The sequence below is a fragment of the Eleutherodactylus coqui genome, chromosome 6, assembly GCF_035609145.1.
Source record: "Eleutherodactylus coqui strain aEleCoq1 chromosome 6, aEleCoq1.hap1, whole genome shotgun sequence".
Lineage (NCBI taxonomy): Eukaryota > Metazoa > Chordata > Amphibia > Anura > Eleutherodactylidae > Eleutherodactylus > Eleutherodactylus coqui.
Genome location: NC_089842.1, coordinates 157,583,949 through 157,600,252, shown reverse-complemented (window position 1 = coordinate 157,600,252; position 16,304 = coordinate 157,583,949). Strand labels below are relative to the sequence as shown.

The window sequence follows — 16,304 nt, the reverse complement described above, 5'->3', positions numbered from 1 at the left end:
ATCTGTGTGTGCAGGGTTCAGCAGGGTCCAGACTGGGATAAAGTGGGTTAAATTTAATATGCAGTATATGGAATATGGTAGATAGATAGATAGATAGATAGCTAGATAGATAGATAGATAGATAGCCACAGCCATCTTTTTCCTGATGGGCCAGCTCTTCTTTCATAAAGAGTTAACCCTTCACTAGCCGCAGTGTATGTTTTAATGGGTTAAGTCATCTGTTAAATAAGTAATTTATCTCATACCTTTCCTGTTCACAGTGATTAACTCTTCCTTTGCCACAATTCTCTTATTGCTTTTATTTTCTTTCCCCTACAAACTAGTAAGTGCTGGTAAGATGTTAAGTGTTTAGCCATAGCTGGCTGCAGTGTAGGTGAAGGAAGGGCATGGGTGACCTTTACCCAGGGCATGTGAGGGTGCAGCAGGCGAGGTGCAGTGTGGGGCACACACAGGCAGTGCATGGAGCAGCAGGCATGTGCTTCCTCTCCTCCTGTGTTGTGTATATACACAGCACCGTATATTCCAGGCAGGGTACAATGTTAAAGAGCCACCACTAGTCGCCCCCAGTGCTCCTCAGTCTCTGGGTCTTTTTGTCTCTGGTGCAGATTAAACGTCACGTCCGTACTTGAACTTGAATTTTATCCCATTGTACAGAGGCAGCCCCAGCCATAGAGAGACAGAGAGCTCCCAGAGAACCAGGACTCCGCCATCTTCACCATGAAATAGTCCTCCCCCCAGTGCCAGCCAAGTGGAGCAGTGCAAAGTGCTGGCCAGTCAATTGCAGGGCAGTGCCAGGCTCACTGCTAGCAGCAGACATTCACTCACTCTCTGGTGGCAGCAGGGTCAGCTCCCCCTCTGGCATTCTTTTTTTGGACAGTGATTATTGTTTTATATTTTTGTTTTATTTTTATTTTTTTTTGCAATTTAACATTTTTTTGCATTGATATTTTTTTTTGCATTGATGGGAGAAGTGCCATTGGAGTGGGCACAGGCATTTGGTAACTTGGAGGAGAAGTGCTGCTGCTTCCTGGCACAGAGGGGGGCACCCAGGTCTCCTGCTCTGCTGAATTTTATTTTTTAATTTTTTTTTTGAAGAAGCACCAGGAGGAGGAAGAAGGAGATCAGAGAGCAAGGAGCAGGAGGAGGAAGAAGGAGAAGAAGGTGCTGGGAGAGGAGGAAGGAGTCCCCCGGTTGTCTTGCAGATCTCCGGGCGATGCCACTGTAAATGCCACTGCAATGTCCCGTCGCAAGCAAGGGAACCCGCAGCACTTATTACAAAGGGAAATCATTACACGTAAGTGTGTGCATGGGCAGGGGGCACAGCTCAGTGCCGGGGACCGGGAGGCTGCAGGGGATCCTGGAGGAAAAGTTTTGCACAGGGGGGCAGAGAGCTGGGAAGTTGAGAAAGTTGCAGGAGGACACATGTGATTCCCTGTTTCTTTTTGACAGTGTCGCACATTCCAAGATCCCTCTCCATTCATTTTACTGTCAGTCCCTCTCCCCTTGTATTGTGATAGAAGGGGGAAAGTTCCAGGGTCTGCAGATCTGATGAAACACATTGGCCTTTGTCCCGATCACATTTCCTAGATCACTGTCTCGATCAGATGCGATTTAGCATTATTGCAGGGCAGTGAGTGCTTTGTAATGACTTCCATCCTGACTTTCTTTTATGCTATAGTCGGTGCAATCAATAGGCAATAATGATTATTGTATCACTATTGTAGTAGTATTATCTAGTGGCTTGATTGCATAGATCTCTTCATGCAATGCCATCCAATGCAATTTATTAAGCACTTAGCACAATAGTTTATTATGACTTTTACTGTCACAACCAAATTGCATGAATTACTTTATACAATGCAGTTCAATCCATTATTATTAGTATAAGTGATATAATACAGTGCAGAAGGACTAAGTGCAATTATTCAGTGTGTTACTCTATGATATTTGCTGAGCCGCCTGCGTTAGAATATTGCATTGGAACAATGTGGTTTGCTATTGCATATAGTATAATGACCACATTGCATTCATCGTTATGTAATGCAAATATTTTATTAGGATTATTTAGTGCAGCGAGTAATAATCATGCACTAAGAGGTTATAGGGGGGCAGATTTGTGCAGGAGTGCTAAGGGGATCAATTTAAATTGCACTAGACCAGATTGCACAGACTACTTCATACAATGCAATCTATTACAGTTGTTGTTATTATTATTATTTATTAACAATTATGAGAATATTAATATTATTCTTCCTGTGCAAAAAGTTAGAAAGACTGTTATGGCGAGGATCAGATTGCACAGATCACTTCATACAAAGCAATTTATCAATATTATTATTACTAGTGCAATGAATATTAGAACATTGCACGGCACTGAGCGGCAGCAGACATGAATGTGCAGTAAAAAGTTGGAGGGGTAAAGGGGGGGATCATGGGGAGGTAGGACCTGAGCAGGACAGGCTGGGGGGAAAGCTAATGACAAACACATGGTTATAACAGAATTACAACTGCCTGGTTGTAAAATGGAAATGCAACCAAACTGGCAGCAGAGTCTGGGGAGGGAGAGGGGGGAGAGAGAGGAGGGGGTGCTGGATCAATTTATTAGGAGGGGAGGGAGACTTTGCACACTGGAGATGGGACAGAGATCTCTCTCCGGTAGAGCTGGCACCCACATGTCTTGGTTTGCCTCCATGTGGGTGCTGCAAACATGAGAAAATAAAGTCATTGAGCAAGAGAGGGTAATGGGGCCCATGTCAGGAATTCAAGGAAAGGAGTGTCAGCTCTTGTGGTCTATATGAGCTATAAAAAGTTTAGGTTTGTGTCTTATAGGCCGCATACAACCCATGTGTATGACGAGTCTCCTACAAAGAGTATACAACACTTGTAATAGTATAAATTGGCGCAGTTTTAAGTATAAGTGATGTTAGTCTGTCATCTATGAGCCCTGTGGTAATAACAATATACGTGCATTTAAAAATATCCATGCCCGCCATAAGTGTGCCAGTCACCTGTAACCATATCATGGCAAAAATTTGTGAAATGCATTGTGACCTATAGCCAGGTCAGTGTTGGCACCATGGAGCTTGCACTCTAATTGAGACAGTAAAAGTGCTAAAACATCTAGAACAATGTATGTGGAGCATAGAGCCTGTCAGAGATACTTGGCGTCACGTATGGCCTATTTATAAGTGTATACGGATATATGCAGGTTTGTTGTCGTCGTGTTATTTGTGCCGTGTATTTTGTAGTTTTTCATAGAAATTTAGAATAACAGGCGCCAAGTATTTCCCTCATGGAAATGTCATGTATCAATATAGTACAGTGTCTGTGTATACATGATAGTAAGGTGCTGGGTTACATATATTTTGCATGGCTTGATGCTATATAGCCAGGCATTGAGCATTAATATTTATATATACATGCTGTGTTGATTAACATGAACTGCTAACAGATATGAAATGGCTGTAGTGAACAAAGTAAATAGTCGGCTGGTTATTGGGGTCATATTTATACCGGTACATGGGTCGTGTTCATACAGAAGAATGTGTTCATACAAGGGGTACATAGGGACAGCACTGTGCACATACATGGGGTACATAGGGACAGCACTGTGCACATACATGGGGTACAGAGGGACATGACTGTGTTCATACATGTGGTACATAGGGACAGGACTGTGTTCATACAAGGGGTACATAGGGACAGGACTGTGCTCATACTTGGGGTACATACGTACGGGACTGTGTTCATACATGGGGTACATAGGGATAGGACTGTGCTCATACATGGGGTACATAACGACAGGACTGTGCTCATACATAGGGTACATAGGGACAGGATTGTGTTTATACATGGGGTACATAGGGATAGGACTGTGTTCATACTTGGGGTACATAGGGACAGGACTGTGCTCAAACATGGAGTACATAGCGACAGGACTATGTTCATACATGGGTTACGTGGGGACGGGACTGTGTTCATACATGGGGTACATAGGGACCGGACTATGTTCATACATGGGTTACGTAGGGACAGGGCTATGTTTATACATGGGGTACATTGGTACAGGATTGTGTTCATACAACAGGATAGGACTGTTCATACACAGGGTACATGGGGACATGTTTGTTTTCATGCATGGGAATAGTATTGTTACATACAGTATGTGGACAAAGTTATGTTCATACATGAGGACAGAACTTTGTTCACATACGGGGAAGAACTTTGTTCATACATGGAAACAGGACTGTGATGATTGTACACATGGACAAGACCGTACTCATACATAAGAACAGGATTTTGATTATACATGCAGATAGCACTGTATTTCTATAGGGCCATACATGGGAACAGAACTGTGTTTACAGAAGGGATATGTATGAACAGGACTGATTCCATACATGTGCTAATATGCAGGAGCGTGTTCACACATGTGGAAAGGACTATGTTCATACTTGGGATACGTGCGGTCAGGATTTTACTCTTACATGCGCAAAGGAATGCGTTCATACGTGGGCACATGACTGTCCATATGTTGTCCTACGTAGGGACAGAATTGTGTCCACACATGAGGTACATGGGCTCAGGATTGTTTTCATACATAGGCTTAGAATTCTGTCCATACATGGTGTACTTATTGACAGTTTCTGGGTTACCTTCTTCCATGGGGTGAAGTGTTCATACGGGGGCAACACAAGGACAGGGATCTAAGGAGTCTGAACACAAGGAGGTGACTGGTGATGGTGAAGGGAGACAGGAGCCCAGGGCTCAGCTTATTTTCCCGCCCCCTGCTCAGGCTTCACAAGCGGCTGCATCGTCTCCCTTTCATCCCGGCCCTTCTAGCCTTTAAAAAATAAAAGTGTAAAGACTCCCAAGGCTCCTGCCTTCTCTTACCCCCAACCCTAAGGTGTCTGTTGAATGCCTGTGTCCGGGGAAACGTAGAGAGGGGAGAGCCGGGGAAGGCAGAATATTTATGGTAGATTTTAACAAATTTAAATAAATAAATATATATAGGGATATATAAGGGACTCTCTCCCCTCCCCTGGCTTGCAGGGGAAAGCTGCCTGCTCTGCTACCATCCTTTCCTTCTCTCCCTCTACCATAATTCTTCCCGTCGTATTTGGATTTTTTTGGACACTGCAATTTTTAAAATATATTTTTGGAAAAAAAAGAGGCAGAGAGATGGGATTGTTGCTGTCAGAGGATACATTTCTGCTCCATGGTGTAGTTTGTACCTCGTGCACATGGTGTAGAGATCTGCTCATTTATTTCTAGCTTTGCAGAGCAGGTGGTCCTTAAATTGTACATTTTGTATTTTTTTTTCTTTTTGCATTTTTTTTGGGTAGCACCATATGTGTATTAAATTTGGGATCTCTGGATTATCATAGATGGAATCTCTGAATGCAGAGGCCTGTCAGTTTTTCTTTTTTCCTTCTTTGCTTTTGGGGTGGGGGAGGCATCAGTGAACCCCAATATTTGTCTGGAATGCGGAAGGACATGAATCAGGTAGGTATATTTTTGCTGTTTACATCTCCCTGATCTTAGGATTATTGATCAGTGATCCAGAAATGACATCATTGGAGGTATTTGAATATTCATGAAATGCGTTGGAAGACGGCATAACCCCTTCTTTGCCAGAGTCATTCATGGTGCACCATGTTACACTCTAGTGCATATAGGTTAATGATTTCTAGTCTCAATGAATAATGCAAAAAAAAAATTAAAAATGGGAAAACCAATGAATTTTATTGTTTTTATATACCCTCAAAATTTATCCTCTATCTTTATGGGGGTCCTCCGGTATCTTTTTGCTAGACGTTATGGTATTTGACGTATGCATCTCTTCTTAAGTTGATCTGCAAGCAGAGTCTGGTTTGCAATTATATACAAGTGCCAGTCTCTAAGTGGCACTGTAGTTTAGTATAGGCATGCGTATTGATTTTTACAATGCTGCAATGCAAATTTAGAAACGGGAAAGTACAGTAGTTACCTAGGGTTGGGGTATCCCCCCCCCTCCTCCCCTCCAGGGATTAGCAAATTATGCAAATATAAAAAAAATTACAATGGGAGTTGCATACCCTACGTGGAGTTCTAATTGAAAAGAGAACGTGTTAGGGTTTGTGATAGATTTGCAAGTTACTGAGACATTTAAAGGGACCTGCTACATTGGATATAATGAGTTGTATATTGATTATATACAGCGTACTCTGCTGCCTGGCTTCCTTATTGTATTATGCTGTGGATTAGCTTGACATCTCTTGAATAAACAAGACAGCATTACTTACTGGCTTGAGACCTGAAAACAAGTGATCCCAAGCAGCATGCGGCCCTACTGGTGCAGACCTAACTGGTTGAGCTACAAATAATCTATAGCAGCCTGATATGTAATAAGGAGGGAAAAAAAACTGAAGAGGTGAGCGAGGGAAAGCGTCCATGCTGGAGCATGAAAATACCTGCAGATGTGGTGGAGAGAGAGTAGTCAAACCAGTTTTTATTGTTTATTGTGTAAAAAGCCCTCTGGTTTGTGTTATATAGGAATCTGGTGACTGGGACGAGCGGGCGTTCTGCATCAGATAGTTATCACCTTATGGGCTCGCAGGGAGTTTGCACACACACACACACGAAAAAATAGAAATATCTTCTACCTGCGTGCAGTGGGGATTGCAATTGTCGTTCTAGTTTGTAGTTAAGAACAGCAGAGCACAGCATGCATGGTGACCTATCTGTAATAATCGCTGAGGAGGGATTTTACTGATACTCAGGCCTACAGTCCTTTCCACTGAGTACAGATCGTCTTGTTTGATAATATTGTAATAATGAGCAAACTTTCACAGTTTTAATTTACACACATGACATGGGAATAGGGTGATTTGTGCTCAGATGTATACACTTGTGTATGGAATGCTGTCCATTTCTGTATGCGTGCTTGTGTATATATTTGTGCGAACATGTGTATCAACATCAGTCTTTATATTCATGAGACGGTCTATAGATATTTATATATTCATGCATGTGTATATTTATGTGTCTGTATGTATATATGTTAGCGTATCTATCTCTCTCTCTCATATCTCTCTCTCATATCTATCTATCTATCTATCTATCTATCTATCTATCTATCTATCTATCTATCTATCTATCTATCTATCTATCTCATATCTATCTATCTATCTCATATCTATCTATCTCTCTCATATCTATCTATCTATCTATCTATCTATCTATCTATCTCTCTCTCTCATATCTATCTATCTATCTATATATGTATGTATGTATCTATCTGTCTATGTGCATACACCTATATACAAGATCCTTCTTCTGCACGTCGGATGCAGCAGGCACATTAATGTATAGTCCACGCTACCTGTGGCTCATCGCTCAACAGCAATTAAAGTGCATGGTCCTCCTTTCAATTTCCCCCCTCTTTATCTAATATATAAGCACTCTTTAAGTGTTCTAGTGCATAAGTGACATAATCTCAACCTTAAGATTTCATCAGTCACTGTGTGAAAAGATGGCAGATTTTCCCATGAGATGACAGGCGGCAGGCGGCTCACTATATGGTCTGCAGCAATTCATGTATTAATCATGTATCCTTATAGTGAAGTCCTTTTTCGCAATAAATATATAGCAGCGGAGTATAAAAGCCGCTAACCCCTTCGTTGCCAACAGGTAGCGTAGCACAGGAAAATGATTGTGGTTGGGCGTCCCTTGCAGTGCAGGAAGGAACCTGACTTGTATGCACTAAATATCTATGCACAGATTAAAATTTTACACGCGAGCGCTTGGGTCGCTCGTACTTTGCAGATTCACATAACAGGCCTTGTACAATTTTATAGGCCACTCAAAAACATCCAAGGTGTTTAAAAAAAAATTGCTATTCCCCCCCTCCTTATTAGCAATTTTCTAGCAGTACATTCTTTAAAAGTGGCTACTGCAAGGTGTGGCGTTCCTGTGCATTACTTATGAGGGTTTGGTAGAGACCTAACACATGTGCCCTCGTTCGCAGAACTTGTGTGACCGGGCATGTATGTGCAAGGTGTCGTCTTATTATGACATCGATAGATGGAGGTCTTGAGGATGATGATTAGGTGTTAATACAACTCAGGAAGGATAGTTACATTGTTTTAAGGGGCCAGCTTTGGTTTGTGGCTCTTGGTCACAAGGTCCAGGGGTGCAGAATTTATAGTGACAATGTGTTTATTGCAAATAGTTTTTTTTTTAAAATAAACTTTTGCTTTATAACTTGTATTTATTTTTTATGCTGCACATTTCAGCAGTGCCCTAAAGGCAGATAACTGACAGACTCTGGCTACTAGGGGGAGCTCCGAGCCTGCAGGATTGTGAGCTGCTGGTTGCAATTCCTTCCTAGTATTTTAACTGTGAAATGTTGAAATCAACACACAAGTCTGTTTACTGCTGCAACATCTGAGGCACAAAGAGAACATTTATTTATGCAAATCCGACCTGTTCTTTTGATGCTTTTGTCCGTACCTTTAATAAGTGCGTCCAGTCCACTCGCTTCACATGTCACAGACCTGCAGTGGGGGGGGGTTGAAGTTTACAACTATGTCTTAATTAGCCTATGAAGGATTCAGCGTATAGCTTTTCAAAGTGATATGTTTAAGTAAGCGGTACAATTTTCTTAAAATTTTATTTATTATTTTTTTGTTATTCTTAAATAGTTTTTAAATAGTTTATTTTTTTTAAATTCTTTTTGGATTAAGTTCATACATTTTATAATAGGCCGAACCTTAGTTTGGGTTATTTTTAATACACCCTTTAAAAAAAAAAAAAAAAGTTTCTTTAATGAAATGATGTGATAAGCTATGATAAACTTGTGGCAGGTTGCAAGATGCTACTGTAGAATCCATTGCCCTGAAACATAGTAACCAGTCTCTTGTTTCCTAGAGGCACCGTCCCATGTGTTAGGGTTCAGTTTAGCCTCAGTTTACATCTTTCAAGCCATTGTTTCGTGTATTAGTTTTAGGATACGTAGGACTAAGGGGGAGATGTGGGGAAATACCCATTGCAAGGAATGCGAGCTTATCTGCTAATCTGCAAGAGAAATAAATTAGGTCAGACAAAAGACAAGTGCTGTCAGAGGAGTCTTCAGTCTTAAATATAGGGTAGCAGAAACATATCTTATTAGTACTTTACTGCATATTTCAGTAGTGCACACAGGAGACATGCAGACAGTATACATATCTTTTCAAAATCCCTTAAAAATTTCAGGGGTGGTGGGGAGGAGGGGGGGTTTTCCTTTCCGCGACACAGTAAGAATATTACATGTGGTAATTTAGCTCATCTCACTTAATTCCGCAGTGCATATAGTGTACGGAGTGATCGCATTAAAAAAAAAATAATAATAAGTTAACTGTATCTTTCCATTTTGATTTTGAAAAACCCTTCCGGAAACCTGAACATTCTGCGCAGGCATGAAATAGTTAAATGAAGGGAGTTGTTCCCTATAGTAGCTTAGTTTTCTATGTGTCAGATAAGCAGTCAGCAACTCGAAATGCGTTGAATTACATTTGGCGTTTTTTTTCAAAAAATTCTATTTTTTTTTCTACCTTGTGGTAAAACAGTAGAAAGAAATCATTGTTTTTTTTAGTATTATTACAAGCGGAATCCAAGTGTCTTTCACAATTTGCATTAGTTCTAACCCCCCCCCCCCCCCCCACCATGCGCATTCCACCTCCTGCATATTTATAGGTTCAATAAACGCTTTTCAATAAAGTATATTTATATTTTCAATAAACCTTAGATGTGTGTTCTGGTCACAAACTGTGAGAGCGAGAGAGCCTTTTAAAATACATCACACTAAATTATAAGCTCTCAACTCTGGCTACTTATGCAGATTTTTTATTTTTTTTGCCTGTAAAGAAAAAAAAAATGTAAAAAATAAATAAATAAAAAGTAAAAATAATGAATCAAAAAGGATAAAGAAAAAATAATAAAATATGAAAGTACGTGCAGATAGATGGATAGATACGAAATTTGGGGCCCCAATTTTGACGCAGATTATTTTCTAACCTCGCTTATCTTGTCTGCGGATGTATAGTCGCTCAGATAGGGCTTCAAATTTGACTAAAATATGAAATTTAGCCCCCCCAAAAAAGTGACAACTATAAATTAACCTTTGCCATTTCGGCTGTCTGAGACAACAAAATATGACACCACCTTTTTGTCCGTTATCTCTGATGAAAAATGAAAAAAAAAAAGCGACAAAAATTAAAAATGTGATTCATATATAGTATATCCAGTATAATATATAATTTATGTTACCATACAGCTTACAGATACATGATAGTGCCCAATGATAGGATTTACACCTTTCTCACTTTAAACAGTGCATCTAATATTTCAACTTTTTGTTCTGGACTTGGACGCCAGCGTAGCTCATATGACAGGTTTGTTCTCAGGTATTTTAATTTGCATTAGTTATTTGTCTATTCTGCTTCCTAACAGCTTGCAGTTGTTTTTATTGTATTTTTTTTTTTAGAATTTTTTTAGAGAGTGAGCATAATTACACTCGGTGCGACTTAGTATTCTAGACTTATTCCGTTTTTTTATTCCTTATCCTCTTAATTGGTTAAGTGGCATGCAGCACATTGCTCTTTGTAATCTGTTACAAGTCCTTCAATGCTTGAGTTGGTCAAGAGTCTAATTTTTCAGGCAGAACGGTGTAAAATGACTTCTTTTAACTCTGTTGACTATATTGTCGATATAGAGTTTTCGTCTTTATTACACTCCCAATATATGCGTCAGGAGTCTCTGTCTGCTGTTCAACCGTTTGTGATGATCTTCAGCTTCTAGAACAGTTTTACCTCGATGCATTTGGACCCTACAGTAAGTACAGTATCTAGGGAATAGGGCTGTTCTATTATTAGAGGATGTACAGGTGGAGGAGAACTGAGTTTGCAGGGTGCTGCAGAGCTGAATTTGTCATTTGCTACAGTTTTACATATATGTATATATATATTGATATTGTATATGATTTTACGTAAGACCGCAACTGCATTCTGCAGAGCGCCCCAGTTAGTGCACTTATTTTTGGCTTCAGTAAGAATAAATATCACTAGAAAGCAACTGAAAACTGAGGCAACAGTAGCAAATTTGTAGGTACGTTAACTACCGGGCCCTGGGAACCTATGGTATTATTTTAATACAGAGAGTTATCATTAAAGGTTAACAATTCAGCCCCAAGTGACAAATTCAGCTTTGTTATATTTGTAGAGATCAAGGAGGGGTTGCGGGAAATTTTTGAAGGTGCGAAAAGGAACAAAAGTAATTAATCTCAGCCCAAAACTGTTAACTCACCTACTAGGTGGGTCCAGAAATATATTGTGTCAGTGAAGTAAGTGGATGGGGTTGTATCACTGCAGGGATGGGGTAGGGTTAAATGTTGCTTTACACTGGATTTGGTTGAGGGACTGATAGGGTTCTCATAGACTCTCCTAAACCTCTAGTTTAAGATATTGATCTGTAACTATTCAGATGCTTAAAACTGGCTAAAATGAATAATAAAGTGACATGACGAGAGTCTGGCTTTTAAGAAAAAAATACCATAGGTTCCTTGGGTACCCTAACAATCTCTATGTAACAGGTTGCCTCCTTTCACTTACCTGTAACTGATAAATGACCAATGCGGCTAGATGACTTTATACTTTGTACAGCATTGCAGAGCATGGTGATACATATATATATTGTTATGGCTGCATAGTCAGTGTGTGGTGCGCAGCTTTGCGTTCCGGCAGTAAGTGTCTACCTGCAGTCCTATATAAAAGCACAAGTAACGTATTGTGATGAAACAGTTTGTGCCAAGCAACAAACTCAACTCTGCTTCATGTGTGATTCATGTATCCGGAGTCTACTTCTCCTCCAACTCAGTCTATTAGCAAAATTGTTATAGTGCACGTTGGATAATCAAAGCAATGATCTGATTGTTTGCCGAGATTAGCGCCAAATTTTTGACCTGAATGCTGTGCAACTTTTTCTGATTACAAAAAAATTGCAATTATACCATAATAGATCATTGGGAGGATGGATTACATTACCATATCATCAGTTTAGACTGAATTGATATCACATGACGGCATGACTATTATTATTCATGCTGCTTTACTATCACACGTTGTGGCCTGTGTCCCTTTATGTTGTATATGTGACCCTAAAGGACATTTAGTCTCATTTTTTTAAAATTCCAATTAAATGTAATTACTTGAATTATTTCCTCTCGGCTGTTTGTTTTTTCATATATTCGGCTGTTTTATCTGTTTCTAGAGAAGTTGAGCGACAACCAATATGGCCGCCATTATTACCGAGTCCTTCTGGACTCCTGAGTGGCAGCTCTATGAAATTGTTATAGTCTCTGTCTGGCTCTTACTAGGTTTATCTGAGTCTGGGAAAGCTGGGAGCAATAATGGTGGGCTGATAGTTTGCCACCCAGCTTTCCTAGAATCATATAGCTGATTCTATATAGCCTATAAAGTCCTGTTATATAATATGATATCTTCGTTGTATCCGCCATGATCCGAATATTCAAACACCATTGTAACCAGACCTGTGAAGCACCTTGACCGCCTCGTGTAAAACATGACATGCGGTAGGAACATGGGTGTTACCAGGAAACGATATTTTAAATTTTTATTGACAGTTTCGTAAAAGTAACCTAGAGCCGAGCAAAGGGTAAACAAAATCCTATTTCCGGGAATTTTTTTTTCCGTACAGCTCCGTCCTGCCTATTATCATTAACAGCTGGTTAGGCATCCTGTCAAAAAAAAATAAAAAATCATTTAATTTTCCTAATATAAGACTCCTCAGTCTTAGCGGTAATATTTGTTTAGACTAAAAGAGTGAGGACATTTCATGCAAACGTCGTGTTCTCACTTGAGTCGCATAATTTTTTTTTTTTTTTTTCAAAAATCATCTGCTACAATTTCAACTTTCCCTTGCAATTAATTATAACCCTGAGTAATCTCGCATGTGATAAACAGGCTGTTTATTGTCTGGTACAATACAAGTTACATTTTGAAGAGGGTGCGTCTCTGCGACATCATAATGGCCGGCGCAGAGCAATAGGAAACATTTTTTAGGTGTTTTTTTTAAATATATATAACTTTTTTTACCCCCCCCATGAATACAGTGAGACATGTTTGATGTAAATAATCCGTTCGGGTGAGAGGATACAGGTATGATCTCAAGTGCTATGTACTGCCAAGGGCATGCTGCATCTCCTATGATGGGGAGGATGAAGGGGAGGGCGATGTTACAGGAATCAGCAGCTATTAGGAGACATCTATCTGTTTTTAGACTTGTTTATGCTATTGATAGCTTTAACACAAATGTCCTCAGGTAGGCTTTATGGGGGTAAAATAAGGTTATCCGTGACAGTGGATCAGTATGTGGACAAGTTTAGTTATCGCCTGCTAGGTTAATACTCAGGTCTCTAAGAAGCTGAGGCTGAATGTAACTGCACAGAGGCCATCGTAAGTGATCAAGGATTTAAGTCTGCAAACAAAATTTAAGAATATGTACTTGGCCATCACTAAACTTTCCCAAACTCCTGAGTGGCAAACTCATCACTCTGGATCAACTAGGTTGATTTGGTGTCTAGACTGCTGGTTGATAATTGCTATTGGCATATTCGTTGTACCCGACAATTGGCAGAAGCAAATAAGTCTTTGTTCACCTCAGCATTGTGACTTTCTTTTAGAAGCTTTAAACTATGATGATTTTTAAAACATTTTTAGGATGAAATGCACTTTAACTTAAAAAAAATGTTGATATTTAGAAATAATTTTAGTTTAGTTTTATATATTCTCATGATTTCTCGTGTGCTCCATTACAGCCGAAGAGCACCATGTTGAAACGGTAATCACAGATGAAGACGACGGTCTCCCCATCTCAGAGCCGGGTACCATCAGCCTGTCCGGCAATGGGACTGACCCAGACTTGTTAACATGTGGACAGTGTCAAATGAACTTCCCGCTGGGAGACATCTTGGTTTTTATAGAGCACAAGAAAAAACAGTGCGGAGGTCCAAGCGGAGGCTGCTATGAAAAGAGTCTGGATAAAAGTAGTCCTCCGCCCCCATCTCGCTCCGAGCTCAGGAAAGTGGCAGAGCCGGTGGAAATCGGTATCCAAGTCACGCCCGATGAGGAAGACCGTCTTCTCACACCTACGAAAGGAATTTGCCCGAAGCAGGAGCATATTGCAGGTATGCAGGTGACATTCTGCTTTTGGAGATGGTAATGTTGTCCCCAAGAAAGGGTCAATGTGTACAATACAAAGGCTAGTCAGTCTTTATGGGTTTCACTCTAGACCCAGAGAGATAGACATCATAGACATCCAGGACTTGGCTCCAGATTTGGCTTAGAATATTTGCCAAATTTTGAGATTTTGCAGAATTGTTTTCCAGTACTTTAGATCTAAAGGTCAGGAATCCTCACCAGTAATTCATTAACAGCTCAATATATTTGAAAGTTCTATCATTATAGGATTGGGGATCTTATATATTGTTGGTCTCCATATTTGATTTTTGTTTCCATTTACAGAAACACAAATCTTTATGCCTATACCCACATGGCCGTAATTATCATGGCCTGACCTATTTTTGTCCGTTTTTGCCACCATATTGGTATTATTTTCTATTGAGCAAATACGGATCTGTATTTATGCAGTAGTAAATAAAACCAAATACTGATGGCATATTGATGACATACATTTGTAACCTCATCTGTAATGCGTTCGGATTACGGATCCGTATAACGGATGTGTTACAATATGCTTGTCTGCAACTGGCCTCAAGAAGAACTGCCAGCTCTCCTGTGTTGTCTGCGTTAGTAAATACAGTACTTGTATTCCCCATGCAGTATCAATTCATAGAACTCTACTTTGTATCATTCCCCTGTTATTCCTCCTGGAAATGTTTGAATGCATTGAAACTGGGTGTCCTTGGCAATGGAGCCTGTCCTTACACAGCTTGACGCTATCCAATTAGTACTGATGGTGACAAACACACTCTGTTGACAAACAGAATAGTAACACCCAGTTTCACTTTATTAATACATTTCCAGTGGGAATAACGGAGGGATGATACAACGTAGAGTTCAAAGACAAGATGCTCCAGAATGAGATGCGTGGACTTGATTGGACTCAAACAGGCAGAAGCTAAAGAATCCAGCAGCCAATCAAATCAGGGCTTTAAGTTGAATAATATCCCATAAGAACAGACAGACGCAACTTCTGATGCGTTTCAAGCTGACATACAAGTAAGTAAGATGAGTAAGACCTGTATGTCAGCTTGAAGCGCATCAGCGGCCATTTATATTTGTCTTTCCGTGATTTTATTGGATGCTGGGTTATTCTTCGTGTGTTTTTGATGCTCCGGAATTGTTATTTAATGGGAATACAAGTATATACGCTTGTCAGAAAAAAATAAGACCGGTCCTTTTTAGGCCGCCTTCTCACACATCGTATTTGCTGCTGGCGTTCAATAGCGGAAAATCCGCAGCAAGTATACTGAAAATCCGCAGAGGTCACAGTTTTTGTAGTGGATTTTAACCCTTGCATTCAAGGGTTGAAATCTGTTACATTAATAGGCGGATTTAGATACTTGAACTTTTCAAACATGCTACCGATTCAGTGTGGAAGTGTAAAACCCCATTTACAGGAGATTTTAAAATTCTCCTCCACATGGCTTGTACTTTAAATGCTGCAGAACTTACATAGTAAAATCCACTCCAGGAATTCCGCAGCATTTATGCTGCATGAGAAAGCACCACATGGGAGAGCTGACAAGTCCCCTTTAGGGTAGATCCACATGAGATCCACACGAATTTTGGCGTTCATCTGCATGGATTTTGAGGCAGATTTCACATTTTCATTTGAAATCCACTATTAAAATCCACAACATAAATTCACAGGCTGCTGATTTAAAATCCGCAGGTCAATTTACACTGCAGATTTTTTTCCCCAGTCTGTTGATGAGACCTCTTAAAGTCCTATCACATGGCCGGTATGTAAAATGCAGATTTTCAGTAGTCGATTCTGCTGCGGAAAATCCACACTGTTCACGTCATATATGAACATACCCCAATAGTAATACTAACCCCTATAAAGTGTTTTTTCAGTAGCTATGCCATCATGTAAAGACACCCCAAACTTGAAATTGCTAATTATGTTAAAATAGAGCCCAAAAGTTTAGACAGGAAGTAAAGTTTGGGTTTCATGCATCCTTACAGGTGAGCATAAACATCTATGAAGGTACCTAATAATTTGGGCAGACCGTATGGAAACAA

The 16,304-nt window shown here is 40.0% G+C and overlaps 1 protein-coding gene across 2 annotated transcripts in view; it reads left to right on the top strand.

The window, feature by feature from the left end:
* The first annotated feature begins 669 nt into the window (after window positions 1-669).
* The window catches only part of BCL11B (BCL11 transcription factor B), a 102,657-nt gene continuing 87,022 nt past the window's right edge, over window positions 670-16,304 (top strand). For both annotated transcript variants that reach the window (XM_066608051.1, XM_066608052.1), the window contains exons 1-2: window positions 670-1,294; window positions 13,853-14,221. In XM_066608051.1, coding sequence (XP_066464148.1) covers window positions 1,237-1,294; window positions 13,853-14,221 — 427 coding nt within the window. In that variant the 5' untranslated portion in view covers window positions 670-1,236. The remainder of the gene's footprint in view (window positions 1,295-13,852; window positions 14,222-16,304) is intronic.